This window comes from Alosa alosa, chromosome 3 (assembly GCF_017589495.1).
Source record: "Alosa alosa isolate M-15738 ecotype Scorff River chromosome 3, AALO_Geno_1.1, whole genome shotgun sequence".
Classification (NCBI taxonomy): Eukaryota; Metazoa; Chordata; class Actinopteri; order Clupeiformes; family Clupeidae; genus Alosa; species Alosa alosa.
The window spans coordinates 19,862,885-19,881,170 of NC_063191.1; the positions used below are offsets into that span (position 1 = coordinate 19,862,885).

Genomic DNA, 18,286 nt, shown 5'->3' on the forward strand with positions numbered 1-18,286 from the left:
ATTTTTTTGTGGGCACACACAGACATTTTCTTGTTTTTTGACTAGAGGCCTAAAGGCGAGTCTTGCTGAGGGAGACTGAATCATTTCCCTGTTTCCCCTCCTTTTTCTGTCCCATTCACCAACAAACCACGCACGCACTAGCCAAGCCTAGAACCTTACAGTTAACAACAGGGATCGGGCAGGCACTGGACCATTGCAATTAGTGTGCAATCCAGGCTGCAGTCAAACAATTTAGGAGATGACCTAATGACCTTTCCCTTACATGGGAATATCATCATGGAAAATTAGCGGGTGCTGCTTTTTTTCCTTTCTGCAGGCACATCAGGGATGAAGCTTATGTCCCATAGGATTTATTTTCAATGTATAAGGCAAGTAAGGTAAAGCTATTAGATGAGAACAGAGCTTCTAATGACCCAGTGACCTGGCAAAGGAGATGAGAACTGCTGTCTGCTGAAATACTCCAGGTGGAGTTGGGCTTGAACAGACCCTGCATGTCCTTAGGTTAACCAGGCACAGTGGAGCTGCTCTTCTCATTGAACATATGGCTGGAGGCGCAGATTTTGCCCTCTGTCTCTTGCAAAGTGACAGATAAATACATTTAGCTTTTAGCTTTGAATTGTGCGACATAATGGTTATCAGCTCAGATAGTTATGCAGCAACAAGTTGATGACACAGATGAAAGACCTTTGTGTTTAGGAACTTTTAACCTCCTGAAAACCATTTTACCTCATACTTTCTAGACTGCTTGTGCTGAGAGATGCAGTTTTGCTTCCTGAGATAATCATACACAGCCCTGAGATCCAAGGAAAACAGATGTACAGTGACATCAATGAAACACACCTGCTGATAATAGATCACATATTGTATTATTTGTGGGAGAAAATATCCAATCACATTTGATAAATCCTCATCACTTTAAAGTGGCTCCAGTAGTAAAAAATATCTGACCACCTTGATGGTCAAATTAAAATGATCAAGTTTTTTTTTTTTTTATTTATCAAAGTCATCAGATTTTACCATGTGGGGCGCATAGAAGTAAGTTGAAGAAAAGGTTCAAATTCAGTGCACTTGATCATTTTAATTTGGATATAAACATAAACATGTTTGTTTTGCCCTTTATGTGGATGTGGCTGTTAAAAATATAGCTACACCAAATCATAACAGTTATTATTTTTCACCAGTCTTGTTAAGACAAATAATTTAAGAAAATAAACATGTAGTAGCACAGAGTGAACAGACTCCTAAAATAATATACAGTAAATGTAATATTGATGTCCACGCAATTCATCTGACAAACATTAAAGCTTATTTGGTAACAAAAGAAACAAAAACTATCAAATCACGATTAGGAACTGGTCCATTTCTTTAACAGTAAAAACCATTCCCTTCTTATTCAAATATGGCACAAAACATGTCAATTTGTATTATAAGGTATTAGTTTACAAAATAAAAATAACAAGTAGCCTACAGATGTGAATATCAAATATGTCTGTGAAGGACATAACGCATCATGTTAGTTATGTGAATAATGTATGACATTTTGCAACAGCAGTTACAATTTTGTTCCCTGATGTCTACAATTCAATATGTCGAGTTTTTGGCATTTGAATTCATGACAATAAATCCATAAATTCAGCTTTTGTTAAAAAGCCCATTTTTACATACATTATCACATAGACATTTGTTGAGATAAGGAAAGATGCTTGAAACTTAAACTCAATGTAAATGGAATTAAAATAATAAACCAGCTCCAGATATAGAGCATTCTTTTGTAGTAAAATGACTCAAATGTGCTTGTGTGAACAGTATCTTGTGCACTGAGTTTGCGCAGTTTTGTGGGCATGTATAACATCAATTATTTTCCATTAAAACACATGTAAATATGTTGACTTTGTGTCACTTCCTACAACGTTCTTGGCAGTGCACTTATAGAAACCAGTGTCTCTACTGGATGGGTTCTGAATGACCAGGGAGCCTTGTGGATGAAGATATTTGTTCCCATAGACACGTGGCTGAGTGCCGGCTTTAAACAGAGTCTTATCAGGCATCTCCCAGGCCACCTCTGCTTTGGGGATGCCAATGACCATGCAGTTCAACTGAATGGCCACACCAGGTCTGGCATAAGTCACTGCTCCAGGACCGTTTGTTATGCGTGGCGGATAGGCAATGACAATCACCGGCACGGACAGGACAGATGTGCCGTGCTCATTAGTGGACTTACACTGGTATGTCCCCCTGTCATAAACAGATGCCTGCTTCACCATAAGAGTTCCGTTTTCCAGAACTGTGTAACGTCCCATTGTCTGGGGTCTCGTGAGCACAACACCACCAGGCAGAGTCCAGGTAAGCTTAGGGAGGGGCGTCCCTTTGGAGAGACAATTCAGCTGCAGGTTTTCGCCGTTGATAATGCTCACCACTGAGTTGTATTTGTTATTGATATCAGGCTTCTTCTTTGACTCTAGTGTGACAGTACGCTCAACAGAGCCAGCTGAGTTTCTGCCAACACATTGGTACCTTCCGATCTCAGTCAGAGATGGGTTTCTGATGAACAGGGAGCCATCTGGCCTGTGGTGGAATTTGTAAACAGTTGTGCCACTTGTGATTGTTGTACCATTGGGAAGGATCCAGGTGACCTGGGGAGTTGGCCTGCCTTCAACGGTGCAGTTCAAAGTCATGGAAACTCCACTGGTGAGAGATGTAGATTCTGTCACGGGGTCCTTCAGCTTGGGTTTCTCCACCTCATCTATCACATCAAGAGAAACCTGCAGACGCGCCTCCCCCCCCTCATTACGCGCAATGCAAAGCAGCTGGATAGAGTCGGTCGATCGCAAGGAGCGGATGTCCAGTGTTCCGTTGCGATGCACTGTTATTCTGCTGCCGTAGTATGGAGCGGACAGCACCACGTTCTCGGGCAGGACCCACATGACCCGTGGTATCGGGGTCCCCTCCGCTTTGCAGTGTAGGAGCTTCCGCTGATCCCTCAGTGCTGTCTCCTGAGTGGAGCTGGCTGAGCTCTGAAGCCCGTTGATGGTGGGGGCAGACACAAGAACTTCAAGCCTCACCAGTTTCCTATCCACACCCGCAGTGTTCCTGGCAGTGCAGGTGTAGGTCCCATTATCTAACCTCTGCACTTTCTGAATGAGCAGAGTCCCGTCTGAATGTAACTGGTATTTGTCTGAGGTGGGGGGTATGATGCGGCTGGTTGGAGTCAGCCATGTGATGGTAGGAGTAGGCTCCCCCTTGACGCTGCATGTCAGTGCCACGGTATCTCCGTAGTTCACTTTTATAGTTTCAGAAGTTTTATTTCTGATCGCTGGGGGCTCTGGCACAACCTTTATGTGAACCTTCATCTCGTCCTTTCCCAGTCGGTTCTCAGCATAACATGTGTAGTCACCCTCCTCTTTCATTCCCACTTCATTGAAATAAAGAGTGCCGTTGTCAAATACCACATACCGTCTAGTGCGCACTCCACTGTCGTCTGATTGCATAACACTGTTAACCATAGTTCCATCTGGCAGGCTCCACCTGATCTCTGGGTTTGGGAGTCCGGAGGCGATGCAGTCTACTTTTAAGTCCCCCCCAAAGGAAACCTTCTGGCTGCTCAGCTGCTTTCCTTCAATCTTGGCTGCTTTCATCATCACGTTGGCCTTGAGGAGCACATAATCATCGCCCATTTTGTTTCTGGCAACACATAAGTAGTCTCCCTCATCTATGTCTGTTACTCCTTGGATTATTAGTGTGCCATTACTGAAGACTCGCATCCTGCGATCAAAGCTGAAAGCAAACAAACAAAATATGAAGATGAATAAATTAAGTAAACGATTACTATTACACACAATGAACTAACTTTTAACTTTGACTTAAGGAACAATGATAATTAATTACACTACACATACATTGATGTTCAGGCTTTTTTCTATTCAGTCATACACACCTGTAATGTGCATCTATTAACTTCTTAGACGGGGTCCTCCACACAATCCTGGGCGCTGGATCGCCAGAGGCCACGCAGTTCAGACGCAGATTCCCCCCGTACAGCACATCCGTGCTGTGAGGAGACGTGGATGTGATCTTGGCTGTGGAGGAGCTCTTCCTCACCACCAAGCTCACCGTCCGCTTTGCAGCCCCTACGACGTTAATGGCCATGCACTCGTAACTTCCCGAGTCTTTCACAGACAGATTGCGAATGTACAGCGTGCCATTGGGGAAGACAAACATATTTCCCTTCACAAACTGCGAGGGGCGGACCTGCGTGCCGTCATAGACCACCCAGCGGATGCTTGGCTGGGGCGCTCCCTTGGCACTGCAGTTGATGTAGATGGTCTGCCCTTCAGAGAGGGTGATGTTCTCACGGTGCAGCTGCTGGATCATAGGAGGCAATGCTGCAATGTGCACACGCACAGAGAGTGTGTCAGCCCCAGCCACGTTGCTGGCTATGCATTTGTAAATCCCTCGGTCTGGGTAGTTGATCTGCTTGACCTGAAGAGTACCATTGGGCAGGAGCATGACTCGCTGTTCCGTAGTGCTGAGTGCATGCAGCACAGTTTTGTTGGGAAGCACCCAGGTGATGTGTGGCTCTGGCAGACCTTGTGCTTTGCACCCCAGGCTGGTGGTTTCACCCAGGTACACAGTCACGTCGCGATGCCTGGGGGTAAGCACTTTGGGCTGTTGTGCCATGACAAAGAGGGTGACGGTCAGCTTGTCCACCCCGTAGAGGTTCTGGGCTGTGCAGAGATATGGGCCTCGGTCCTGAAGCTGCACATTACGAATCACAAAGGTTCCATTTGGCAGGACTTCAAACCTCTGGAGCTTGCTGTTTGCTGACATGATAGCTCCTAGAACAAATGGAAAAATAGAGTCATTTGACATAAATGTTTTTATAATACATTTATTTTCATGAGGTAGTCATCTCTAAGATTAATTATCCAATAACTATGAAATCATTATAAGTAATAAGTCTTGGGGAAGACACGTTGCTTTATTTTGCCTCTGTGATAAATTGGCTATGATTCATTACAAAGCTAAAAATTTACAGACAAAATATTGGACCCAGGAGGCTAGGAAAAACCATTTTGTTCACATAAAACTACAGATTGCACATTCTCCTGGACAGGCTTGTCCCATGGCCTCTGTTTGAACCACAGTCTCCAATTTCAGTGGGTGTACCGTTTACCGTACCACATGTGTCTTATGGATAGTGACAAGTAAGTGTCACAATCCTCAGTCTCATGGGGAAAATAAAGAACTTTGTATTACTGGCTACTTGCTATGAACTTGTGTTTTTTATTGGTTTCATCATAATAATGTTACTTTACATAGTTGCGTATGGAACTGAATATTCCCATACTTACAAATAGATGTCCCCCTACCTGTGGATACTTTGGTCCATGTGAGGAATGGCTTAGGCTCCCCAACAGCATCACACGGAAGCTGTACATCAGTTGAAGCGTTGACTATAAATGTGTAGATATTGTTGGTGGTGATCTTGGGTTTTCCTTTTAGGCGAGGCACTGTGACAGGTCTCTGAGATGACCCATCATATGTGTTGGACGAAAATACTGTGGCGGAATGTCGATTTGTTGAGGTCTGACTTGTTTGATGCTGAGTTTTGGGTTTTGACGAAGCAGATATCTTTAAGACAGTCACTGGAGTTCTAGTTGTAGATGTTTTGGCTGCAGTTGAAGAAGTAATTGGCGCCTTTCCATTTGTTGACTTCTGGGAGTTTATTTTCCCATTTTGCTCTGGGGAACTTGTGACAGATGGCGTTCGGTTTATATCAGGTCTGTGAATGATTAATGGATTCCTATTGTTGAAGTAATATGGGTATCTGTAGTTAGTACTCGGTATTCTTCCACTGTGACGGTCAGGAATGTAATTTCCTCCAGGATACCTTGATCCATGGGAGACCCTGTTGTTTCCAGGTAATGTTACACTAGGTCTTAATATTGATGAAGCTGTTGTTGACATAGCAGCTGTTTTTTGTGCTGCTGTTGTGGAGGCTTTTGTGGACGTTGTGGTGGACGTTGTGGTGGGCATTGTGGACGTTGTGGTAGACGTTGTGGTGGGCATTGTGGACGTTGGGGTGGACGTTGTGGTGGGCATTGTGGACGTTGGGGTGGATGTTAATACTGTTGCTGTAGTAACAGATATAGTAGTAATATCAGTTGTGCTTGTTGGCTCTGTAGTTGTTACTGTGATGACTGTTTGTTCAACATCATTGTCTTGTTTGGGCTGAAGGTCATTTTCTTTGTTTTCACCTGACAAAGGTGTCTTTGCGATTGGGGAAACAACACTGTGTTTATGCTGAGTGGTCAAAACAATTTGTGGAGATTCTTTAGATAGAGTATATGGAGTCTCATGATATTCACTGGCTGTTGTTGGTGGTTTGATGGTTATAGGTATGTATGGTGAGGAATTCTCTAGGTGCTTTTCATTATTATTCTGATTGAGGATGTCTTTGACAGAGGAGACATCCTCGCCTAGGCTGACGGTATGAGAGGTTGGCTCTCTTGAAGCATGTACACTATTTACCCCTGACTGTGATGATACATGGCTTGTTATGTAGGTCAGAGTTGTTGCCACATTTTCATTTATGATCTTCGCATTCAGTTCCAAGTCTGACAGAGCTGTTGTAGACTCCTCGTGGCCAGCAGCCACAGAGACAGATTTGTGGCCTGGCTCTGACATTGGGCTTGCTACTGAAGAAGCTGTGTGCTCGTATACTTGAGGCTTTCCTTGTGTTGTTACAAGTGACAGTAATGTTGAGGAAGTGCTTGCTGGTGGAACTTGCTGCTTTCCAAGCTCAACTTCTTCATGTTGTTCTTGTTGTCTTGTGAGCATTTTGTCATCTTGGGCTGAGAGAGTTCTCTCTGAGTGAGTAATTGTATGTTTTGTAAAAGGTCCAGATGTGGGTAATATGCTCTTACTGACTGGTGAAGCTTCTGTAGATCTGACATGTGATGAAGGGATGGTAGATGTTGATGGCTGCTGTGGCTTAGGAGTTGCTAAGCATGAGATGGGTGGTCTTGGTCTGAGTCTGTTCATTCGTCTTCTATTGCCGTACCTCCTTCTTGAATTCCACTGGACGTTTGATCTAGGGGGCACTGAGTTAATGGGGACTCCTTGTTTGGCAACAGCAGTAGATGTAAATTTGGCAGTTGGTGTAGAGGTTGTAAACTTTGTAGTGAGACTGTTTTCATTCACTTTGTTGTTTGTGTTTACCTCAATATCAGTATCAACTGTGTGCAATGGGATGACGGAGTCCTCTATTACTGCATGTTTTGGTGGCAGAGTAATTGGTAAAACAGTGAAGGCCTGACTATCTCCCATTTTTACTGTAGGAGTTTCATACAGTCCATTGTCCAATGCTAAAGTAGGATTTACAGCAATATCTAGAGATGAGGTCTGTTCCTTTACCTCAGTGTTTGATTTAGGTGTATATATTTGGTAAATATCATTAGTCTGGTCTTTTGTATGAGTAGGGGCTGCCACTGTTTGGTGTTGGGGTATTTGCAAAGGAATTTGAGTGTTGAGAACATTTAATCCCTCCTCTGGCAGAGCAGTGTCATCTGGAGTCGATCCTTCTACACTGTCATCAGGGTCAGGCCAGTTGGACAGGTCTTTATGATTAATTTTTCGGACTGGTGAACTGGTGTGAACGGGGCTTGGTGTAGTGGGTTTAGGAGCTGTTTTTTGACGTATTTTTGCCAAAATGTCTGCCCATTTTTGCGGGTCTATTTTGGCTTTTGATGTTCCAGAATTTCTCCTTGGCTCAGGAATAGGTTTCCTATTTTGTCCATGGTATCCTTTTCGAATAGGTTTTCTAGGGCTTAGAGGTCTTCGTTGAGGATGTCTTTGTGGAGACCCTCGTATTCTCGTATGGGGAACTCGCTGCCTGTTTATACGACCATTGTTCGGGTTGCTTGGAGTTTTGTCCCATATGCCATAATCTCCTGAAGACTCATCATCATCTATGAAAGCTTTTATTTTAGTGGAGATTCCTGCAGCTGACTGTGGCCTCATGGGATACCTTCTCAATGGCTGAAGGGCCTCCTTACCTGTAATTGTTACCTTTGATGCCAAGGTGTCTGTACCATGGTGGTTAATAGCCACACATTTGTAATAGCCATTGTTACTGAGCTGACTGTGTGGTATAAACAATGTTCCATTGGAGAAAACATAAGCCTTTGATGAATTGGCTTTGGTGGTTGCTTTACTTCCATCTGGGAAAATCCAATTGATTTCAGCATCAGGGGCTGCAGAAGTGAGGCATGGAAGAGAGATGGGCTCTCCAACTGAGTGTGTCACTGCTGGCCCTGCCTTCTCACCTGGAGGGGGAGCTGAGGACTCCACCACAGCTAAGCGGAATGGAAGAAAATCTTGATCATTCCTCACCTCAGCAATACAATAATATACACCAGCATCGGAGTGGCTTAGTGTTTTCATGACCAGCTTCCCACTGCTGGATACAGCAATCCTCTTGTCAGGGCTGGTGTAAGGCGCTTTGATTTTGGAGCCATCTGGCAGCATCCACTGAACTGATGCATGGCCAGAGCTTAGCACATTGCAGTCCATTTCTATCATGCCCCCTGTTACAGCAGTCATGGCAGTCTGTGTTTTGTTGTTGTGTTCAATCATTACCCAGTCCCTTCGCTGTCGTCTCATCATTTCTATCTCCCAGTTTGATGAGAAATGGGTTCCTAGGATCATCTTTACATTTTTTGCGGTTGAATGTGGTCTGTTCAGCTGTAGCTTCATGAAGGGCTGCATCAACCAGGATGGCTGGGATACTATATTGGCTTGCACCCCAGTGTAGTAATAAGCATCTTTTTCAACATCCTGTCTATATCTGTAACTTAGCTTGGGTTCTTTGCTAAGCATTATCACTCTCTGTAGGTGGACAGGCACTTCACTGTAGTATGCAATAAGTCTCCACAATCTCTCATACTCCTGCCGCTCTATTGGGCACTCCAGGTCAAGGGAGAGAGTTAGGTTAGCCACAATCTCCTCAGATCCTATTTGTTCCCAGGCAATTTTGGTGGACTCTCTTTGTGCCTCAATGCGACAACTGAGATCCACTTTGTTTCCATGTTCATCAGACAGATTGAGTGTAATGTTCCCAAACGGCCCTCTCAATTCTTCAGCAGAGAGTAAATCACTCAGACTCGGCTGAAGGGTGGGGTCCTTCTCTGAGGAGTTAATGACAGGTCCAGTGCAAGTGAGGTCTTTAAGGTCTGAGATTGTTTTCTTCACCAGATGTTTTGGAGATGCACACATTGGACAGAGATGGCCTTTAGGGTATGCTTTGTCCTTTTTACATTTCAGAACTCCTGAAAAACAAAATAAATCACCTATGTATCAATATGTAATGTTATTTATTACTGTGTTGAGAATTATTATGACAGATGTTTAAAAAAAAAAACAACCTGTGAAGCCAACGACACATTTTTCCATTTGTAGACAATACAGATTTTTCTTATTATTAAAACAGCAGATTAAATGCAGTTAAAAATGCAATGAAATATGGAATCAAATATTGCAACATGCAATGCCATAATACCTGAATGGCTGGTTGTCCAGTCTAAGATATGATTCATTCTGCAATCACAGCTCCAGGGATTGCCATAAATTATGAGATTTTCCAACTGGGGCATGTTCTTTAGCAAGTTCTTTGGGAGAGTGGTCAGCAGATTGTCAGCCAGGTGCAGGTGCTTGATGGTGGACAGGGGAAACTGCTGTATCAGGGAGAATGTGCTGAAGGTGGCAGGGTGGAGCTGCTGGATGTGGTTACCCTCCAGGTTGACCAGTCGTAAAGAAGTCATTCCATGGAAAGCATCAGGGTGGACAAACTCAATACGGTTGTGGTCCAAGTGCAGCCTCACCAGGCTTGTCAAGCCAAACAAGGTGTGCCCAGTGATCACTCTCACTTTGTTGTAACTCATTTTCAGCACCTGTGAGCAAACAGTTATTTTACTGGTTTGCTGGTACCCAGTTGATATTGTGATATATTGTGATAATCTTTTCAATGTAACAATTAAGAAAATATTGTATTATAGTATGTCCTGACTCCTCAAGTGAACAAGTACATACATTTTAGCTTGACAGGATGCAAGCAGTGATATGACTTTACAGGCAGGTATAGATGGTGATCTACTGGGGGGAAATGTACCTGTAGAGACACCAAGTCTTGGAAGGCACCATGGGGGATTTCATGTATATCATTTCCATGCATCATTAGAAGATCCAGTTTTCTCAGTCCATCAAATGAGCTTTCTGTGATCTGATTTATTGTGTTAAATCTGGAAGTTGCAAGAATTTGTTATAAATGTTAATTCTATAAAATATAACTATTCTCATAGTACACATAATAAAGCATATGAAGTTTTTGAAGTATTTTAAATGTCTTGTGGCCTCATTTTAGTTTACCAGAAATAACATAGCTTATTATAGCTAACTAACAAAAACATTTTTTTAAGCAATCAAATTTCATTGTCAATCTTACTGAGTCAACGCATGTCATTGCAATACCAGAATAATTTCCAGGGGGCACTCACCCCAGATTCATGCGTTCCACTTGTCTGGGTATTCCAGCAGGCACACTGAGCAGGGAGCGAAAGGTACAGTGCACCTCTGTGGGGAGGTAACAGGCACATGGATGTGGACAACAGTGTCCTACTTCCAGCAGAGATCCCAGTAGCATCAGTGCCAGGGTACACGTGCCAGGGAGGCCCATCTTCACCCAAGTTCTAACTGAGATCCTGTCAATATCACACAGACACATAGCCACTGTAATGCCTTGTGACTGATGATTTAGTGCCTGGCCTATGGTTGACTTACATGCCAAACTTGTGGGCGTTTCATTAGCCCTCAAATTCATTTCATTTTAATTTTCATGTTGCCAGGCTATGCAGAATGGAGTAGGCATTGATCACACCTAGTAATGACACTTACAGCTTCCCAGTGCACATCCCATTATAAAGATGAGTAACAAAGGCAAATAATATAGTCTAACATAGGTACAAAACCACGTGACTGTTATAAAGGTCATTTATAGTTACTTCAACTTCCACTTTGCAGACTTTATATGCAGGCTTGCCATTATGTCACTTCTGGCTCATTACTAGAAACAATGCCAACGAATATGAGAGCTCAGTAGGCTACAGACTAAGGTAAATTTCCCGAGTGAGCTATTTATTGATTGAAGCAAAAACATTAAAAAAGAACATATTATGACAATATGCGGATGTGAAAATGTGTTTGCAGTAAAAAAGAGAACGCATCAAACGTACCATATAATTAAATAATCCCTGGTGGGTTAGTAGAAGTTTTGCATCTGTTGCTGGCACTTCACAACAAGTGTGAGTCCATCCAAATCCAGTTTTTAGAGTCTTCTCATCCTCTGTCTTCCACAGACGTATGGTATTTATAAAAAAATAGAGATAATTCTGGAGCACCGCTGATTTAGCCTAGGCTACTATTTAAGATTGAACTTTTATGGGCTTTATCCTGCATACATCCGACGAGTTCTTTTAGATTAAGCTATAGAACAATTTTGTGTCCTCTTGAAATTGTAATCCTGGTGATCGTCAGAAAGGGAAATTGATCCTTATTTTCAAACTTGTGAGATGATCAATTTCTACGATGTTTCAGAAGTGCAGGAGAAGCAAAATAGCGCTTGTAAATCAGAGGTGTGAAACTTATGAGAGAGGATGTTATTTCCAGCCGCTACTTCTGGGGTGCAAGTCTTTTGTCCCACCGAGAGGTGGACTCTCAAGATGATCATGACGTTCAGCCTGGAGAAAGCGATCATAGAGGAGGGGCCTGCCACAAATACACCAATATATCTGAGTCAACTTCCAAAGTAACCACAATGCTAATTTGTAACAACGAATGCATTACTGCAAACAGTTCAATAATATGTGGTAATATGAAGGGAAACGCTCAGGCAAACTCATAATTACAAAAGGGAAAGCTGCTTGAGCCCTAGAGCAAACCTGCATAAGTAAGTCATGATGCTATTTATAAAAAATGCCCACTCCTTTGACCTTTGGTTATTTGAAACCATTCTTTACTATTAATACATGCATCCAGGAATAAACCATTTGTCAAGGAAGAGGAAGTAGTGTAGGCTAACCGTATAGGGACGTCAAAATCAATGGGATTTAATGTGCATACCCTCTAGGCTAATGGGTTATTAGATAGTTGCTACAATGCTATTTTGATAGCTATTTTTAGCAGGTCAATGCAGCTGTATGAAAAACTGGTCATGATTGAGTGATAGTGTGAACTCATCTGTGAACTATTGAACGTTTGTACATAAACACTCATAACAAATGGAAAACCTGAGACATTGTAAAGCAAGATACTACAAGGCCTCTTGCACTTGAAATGCATCTCTATGCAGTTATTAAAAAATGACCATGGTTGGTCATTTGGTTGGTCTGAGTAATTTGTTGCATTTCTACATTCTACATCTGCATTGCCTATTTGTTGAGCAAGACACTACACTTGACCATAGAAAATTGCTGCAAGAGTTCCAACTTTCCCCTAGAATTTATAGCTGGCGGAGAATGCATAATCAAATTGGTCTTGGTTGTATACAAACTGAACAGTAGCCAGACTAGCCACATGCAGTTAAATGAGTCATGTGTGTTTACATCACTTCTGAAGGTTTTCAAACCAGTCTGCATGATCAAAAGCTGGGTCTGGTACAATAATCTCCAGTTGGTGAAAGAAGCTTTGTGGAGAAACTCTGACGGAGACTAATGGATATAATGATTGAGAATGAAACGCTTGTTGTAAAACCTTTGTACAAGTGCAGGCTAAGTAAATCACTCATCTCTAAGTATGGACCTACAGACTGTACTTATTACTCTGATAACTCAGAGTATGATGTGGTATTCCTACATCCATCATGTGTGGAGAACAGGGATTTAGAGGAATGGCAACAGGAAAATGGTAACATGTGGATGTGATCTGCAACCACATTAATAATGGTACTGTAAGTGGATGAGGACATAGCTATTGCAAATGTCTCACTCCTGCTGTTGTGTGAAGGTATTGTCCATGTTAAGTGGGACTACAGATGTAAATTATCCCAAGGCTAACTCTGGTGCAATGCATCAAATGGTTACATTTATGTTTTAATTGCACACTGTCCCTTACAAATAAATTGAAATTGAAGCACCATACTGGGAATTGAGGTGGATGTTCTTTTAACCTTCAAATTAAATAAGAGCAGTTGGTGAGTCAACATGGTCAACATGCACACGGGTTTGGGTCGGAATGTTGTTGTTTGAGGGGGTCAGAGGGGAAAGGTGGGAAGTGATAGTGTTGAGTGTGACTCTTAGGGTCAGGTGCCCATTGGTCATGCCTCAGTCTTTTTTTTAAAAAGCATTACTGACACTGATGAATTCTAAATCAGTTAAAACAAGCAAACACTTTCATAGCTAGTAATTTTTCTAGGTAGGTAGTTTCATAGCTAGTAATTTTTCTAGCTAGGTAGTATTTTCACAATATCATATAATATGATTTATGTTCTTTAGTTTCTTATGAAGGTTTATAGCAGTTAGTGAACACATTAGTTTTAGTCATAAATATGTACTGTATAGTTCCTTATCAAAGTGTTTTAATATTTTCCCATTTACTTTTACAGAGGCTGTAGGGGTAGTTTCATAGCCAGGAGTTGAACTTTCCAAAGATTAAGGACAGTGTTTCATAACTGGATATTTCTGTAGAAAAGGAAACTGTTTACATTCAACGGCCAATTTTTCATTACAATGAAGAACAACACAATTCGAGAAACGACACAGCCTATTGTCTCTCTACATGTATATTCTCTGCAGATACCAAGTTCACCTTGTGGAAATGTGTTCGTTAACCAGTGCCTAGATATCTGTCATCTGGGGAGCTGCTGTGCAGAAGGCCCTCTGCTCTCCCTCTGTACAGGTCATTCTCCCACCGGAGGAACGGGCACTTTGTTGTTATTCTGAGCACCTCTCGCTCATGGACACACCCAGACCAGCAAATGGATTTGCTGAGTATTTACAGAAGCATGTTTTAATAAAAACATAATCCAGTAGAATCCATTCTTACAAACATAAGCACTCCCAGTGGAGGGGCAGCACCACACATGGAAGACAAAACATTGGGAAATGGCTTACAGAGACAAGCTTAGTTAAATATATCAGGGTTGCATGGACAGTATACGGTTGGAAACAGTATTTCTTTGGTTGGACCATATTATCTCTGCACAACATGTTATGCTCTAACATCATATCTTTGTAAACAAATATACTGTATATTTTGTATTTATCATATCCAATCTGTTTTGAATGTCCAAAAACATCCAGTTATTTTAAACAGTGGCTACAGGACCATATGCTGCCATTACAATTTTCCCAGTGCCTTGCATTACAACACATGATTGAAAGTGATTACTAAACACATTGCAGGTTTCCCTCTGCTGCAGATGAGCTAATCAAACAAATATAATTTTTGCAGACATCTGGTAAAATGCAGATTTGGTTGCTTTAGCAGCATTATTTTTCATTAATTATTCTTCCCAGCAGCTGAAAATGAGCATTGTTTTGCCAGGTTTTGATTAAGTAATTTGTTTCCATACTTTTCCAGTTACCGGTGATATATTGCTAGAATCTAGATATATCCTTACATTACTCACCTGTGGTTGATGCCAGACATATTGTATTTTACACCAATAACATGGGTGATATGAGGCAGTCCAGTGGTTTGATAGAGGGATAGGCTTCTGAGAATTTTTATTTCAAATTTCAACCCAGAAATCCTTCATTCTTAATTTACAGCTTGTTATTTCACTGTTCTATCACAAATGTAACACATGTGGTTTGTCCCTACATGGGTAGCCTATTTCAAGTCTGGACCTCGGGAGTGGACATCGATGACTGCACTGCAAGAACATTGTGGCTATGTCTAAGGAATATTTATGGTTCCTTTGAAAGTCTATCAAAGGAAAGGCAGGCAGAATGCTGCGGTCTAAACCTAACTCTACTTCCATGGTGCCGTTCTCAGTAGAGGCTCTGACCTCTGTCTTCAACACTGCCGGTTGATGAGCCAGGGGAGGAGCAGGTTGCATGTTACCCACTGTGGAGGGAGATGGACCCAGCTATTAAATTACCTCCACAACATCAGCATCTAGGCACAAGATCCCAAAGTCCAGGTTCAGTCTGCATACTACTATAATGTGATTTGTTCTAAAAGTTAATACTATAGGTATTGAGGCATTCTAGGCTAATACATGGTAACACAGATGGCATAAATTTAGAGTTTGAAACTGGTAAAAACTCAACCATTTGAATTCCTTTATTGCCATTTTGTTAAACCTTCTGTTTAATGGTTTTATACAAATGATTTAATAACACTGTGCTTGTTCGTTTTCATATAGCATAATGACTGTAATTTGTTTGCCTGAAACCACATGTCAAAGATTCCACTCTTTTCCAGATGTCCAAATGATAACAGATGGTCAGAATAAGTGCTGGAAGACTATAAGACTTACAGAAATTCATTCTGCAATTTAGTCAACTTAAGACAGAGGATCATGTATCTGAAGCTCTTTGAATGTGTATTGGTCATGGTTCAATTGTAAGTGTTTTAGCATCAGCAAGTTTACAGTGACATCTGTAGCATGCACTGGTCCCACTGTGCTTCCAAACTCATTGATTTGCTCAAAGAAATCATTCATTTGACTATATTTACTGCATTATTTTAGCAATTTCAGTAGAATAGCAAGACAAATGTCATTTTGCAACAGGGCTGTCAGAAACAGCTCATGACTAAAGAGCTGGTTTAGTGAAAGAAATGGTGGTGCTGAAGTGGTGCCATGCTGTACTATCTCCACCACACCTCTTCTTAAAGGGGCACTATTTCCTTTAGTGGGGCCAGGAAGTGGAAAACAGGAGCTCTGATGTCTGATCTTGATGTCTGTCTCTTTGTGGACTGAGGAAAAGGCTCCACATGTAAAACACACCATAAATATACTAACCAGTGTGGGTGCAAATCACCACATGCTAGGTGGCAGGGTACATGGCTGTAAAATGGCAAAACTAGAGTGAAGAACTTAGTAAAAAAGCAAGACTTTTTGAATACTTACATGGGATCAAAACCACCAGTCATTTGTCTGTGGTTAAATAGGAGTACACTTTTATTTCCACCAAAAACACAAATAACATGACCTCACTGTTTGTGCAGCAATTCATACATTTTGCCATGTCATTTTCTGTTATTGTAGTGTATGGCAGGTAGATGTGAAAATTATAAACAACTCTTGATTTGTGACACTTCAAAGAGGAGATGAATATCCCAGCCAACAGTGCCAAAAGAATGTTTAGTTACTGAATGGAGTTGGTCATTTTGGTTACCAAAGAGGGTACAAACTTCTGTCCTGTTTCAAGAGCGAGAAGAACAGATACATTTCTTCAGATTGTGGAATTTGGCATGTGTTATCAATTCAGGATGATTTTTGCAATCACTCTGCAACCACAAGTCTTAGGGTGTAGTGCGAGACAAAAGGATGAGGTCTTGTGTAAGTGTATCAGCATTCTTCCTCTGCTCCAGGGCACGCCAGAATCACACCACTACACAAAATATATCTTATGTTAGCTCCAACGGACTTTTTATGCTTTACAGACTAGCCAGTTGGCAATCATGCAGATGAGTTTAGTGCTCAAACAAATTAAGCTTTGTGCACAGATTACTTTCCCCGCTGAAATTAAACCCCTTTAGTGTTATTTTACCTCACTGGAAGGATCTTCCAATAAGCCTACGAGCCCTTTTGTGAAGCCTCATACCCTTGACCATAGTGATTCTAGTGTGAATTAAAACACATCTTACTCGTTGCTTACTCATAACTGTAATGCTTTGTCAGCTGAAATAAGATGTGCTGGTTAGGCTATTCATGTCTCGTTTGTACAGTTTTTTAAGTGAATTAATGCAGTTGCTTACTTTGTTACAGCTCTGTCATAAGACAGCCAGAGAGGAGGAATGAAATAAGACATGCTATCTTGAGTCTTAATAACTTAGAAGGTTAAAGATTTCTGTACTATCCTATAGGATCTTTAATGCAATACCACTGACATACACACATGAAACAGAAGATGCCTGACAACATTATATACTTCATGAAAACAGAAACAAAGATCTTCTTTTAATACTTTAATTCTTTTAAAATTGTTTTTATATCATCCAAGTGGAATGTTTCAAACCTGTGGACCACATCTGTGACTGCTTCATGAGCTGCTGGGAAACAAACACTGTTATTTCTGCTAAGCAGATGTGCAAGTCAGGCTCTCAATGAGAGCTCATATGGTACTGAGCAGTAAAGCTATACCTAACTGTACGAAGCACTTAAAGAATGGGAAAGGCCTTCTTCTGTCCAGCTCTCCCTTGACGGCTCTGGAACGAGGCGTCTGACTGCATTTGACATGATCCAGTCAGAGCGTTGAATAGACACTATTATGGGTGTGATGCCGTTTTATGGCCCTAAGGAAATGAAGTCTTCTATTCCACGCAGGCCAAGAGTCTGAGATGTACAGTATGGTTGGGCGCTAGTGTGGCACATAGCTGACAGTGTGTTTTCATTAGCAGCATTCATGAGTGTTGTGAATGTGAAGCAAGTCAAACATCCCGTTGCTGTCAACCTCATCCCGAGCATGCTGCCAACAATTGTTGGATGGCCTAGTTTTGTCAAGAGCCACTCCTATTGAGGCAGTGCAGCAGTTCAGCTGAAGTTGATGGCGAGGACTGGAAAATAATTAATGTCTGTAATTAAGACGTATGTCAGCACGCACCAAGCTTGTGTCAGCACTCCTGTGGATCTGACTACTTGCGTCGAATGTGTGATAGTTGTGCTTTGATCTACTGTGTTGATACAGTGCTTAAAGTTGTTTGTGTTTCAAGTGGTTCTTTGATATATCTCCTGTTAAGAATTGTGCTTGAGAGCCCAACTTATCATAGAAGTCGTTTTACTCCTCTTGAGTGGGCTTGTCTGCAGGCTTTACTGATAGTATGATGAAGGCATTTTAAATAGTATAAAGCTTTCACTGTTATAGCACAATGCATGCAGTATGTGTGTTAGGACTTGCTGTTTTTTTTTAACCCAGTGCCTTTGTTCTGGTTGGTGGTCATGCATTCATATATTTTTAACACTTCTATGATGGTATGAATGTTAGAGAGTTCTCTGTACATTTTCAGATAGAATAATGTTCTTTTAGGTTATTGAAAGCACTTGTTCACTGATGGCATCCACATC

At 41.6% G+C, this 18,286-nt stretch overlaps 1 protein-coding gene across 1 annotated transcript; it reads right to left on the bottom strand.

The window, feature by feature from the left end:
• Positions 1-868: 868 nt before the first annotated feature.
• Positions 869-11,730, bottom strand: mxra5b (matrix-remodelling associated 5b). Its single transcript, XM_048240158.1, has 7 exons — positions 11,289-11,730; positions 10,554-10,757; positions 10,169-10,298; positions 9,560-9,950; positions 5,370-9,329; positions 3,935-4,835; positions 869-3,774 (listed from the first exon to the last, which is right to left on the bottom strand). Exons 2-7 carry the CDS (start codon positions 10,730-10,732, stop codon positions 1,866-1,868), a joined length of 7,470 nt encoding a protein of 2,489 aa, XP_048096115.1. The 5' UTR covers positions 10,733-10,757; positions 11,289-11,730; the 3' UTR covers positions 869-1,865.
• Positions 11,731-18,286: the final 6,556 nt, after the last annotated feature.

Coding starts and splice junctions, on each gene's coding strand:
- mxra5b (XM_048240158.1), bottom strand. CDS start 10,732: ATGGGCCTCCCTGGCACGTGTACCCTGGCACTGATGCTACTGGGATCT. Junction 9,330..9,559: donor CTGGACAACCAGCCATTCAG/GTATTATGGCAT, acceptor TTTGTTTTTCAG/GAGTTCTGAAATGTAAAAAG. Junction 3,775..3,934: donor TTAATAGATGCACATTACAG/GTGTGTATGACT, acceptor GTTTGCTTTCAG/CTTTGATCGCAGGATGCGAG.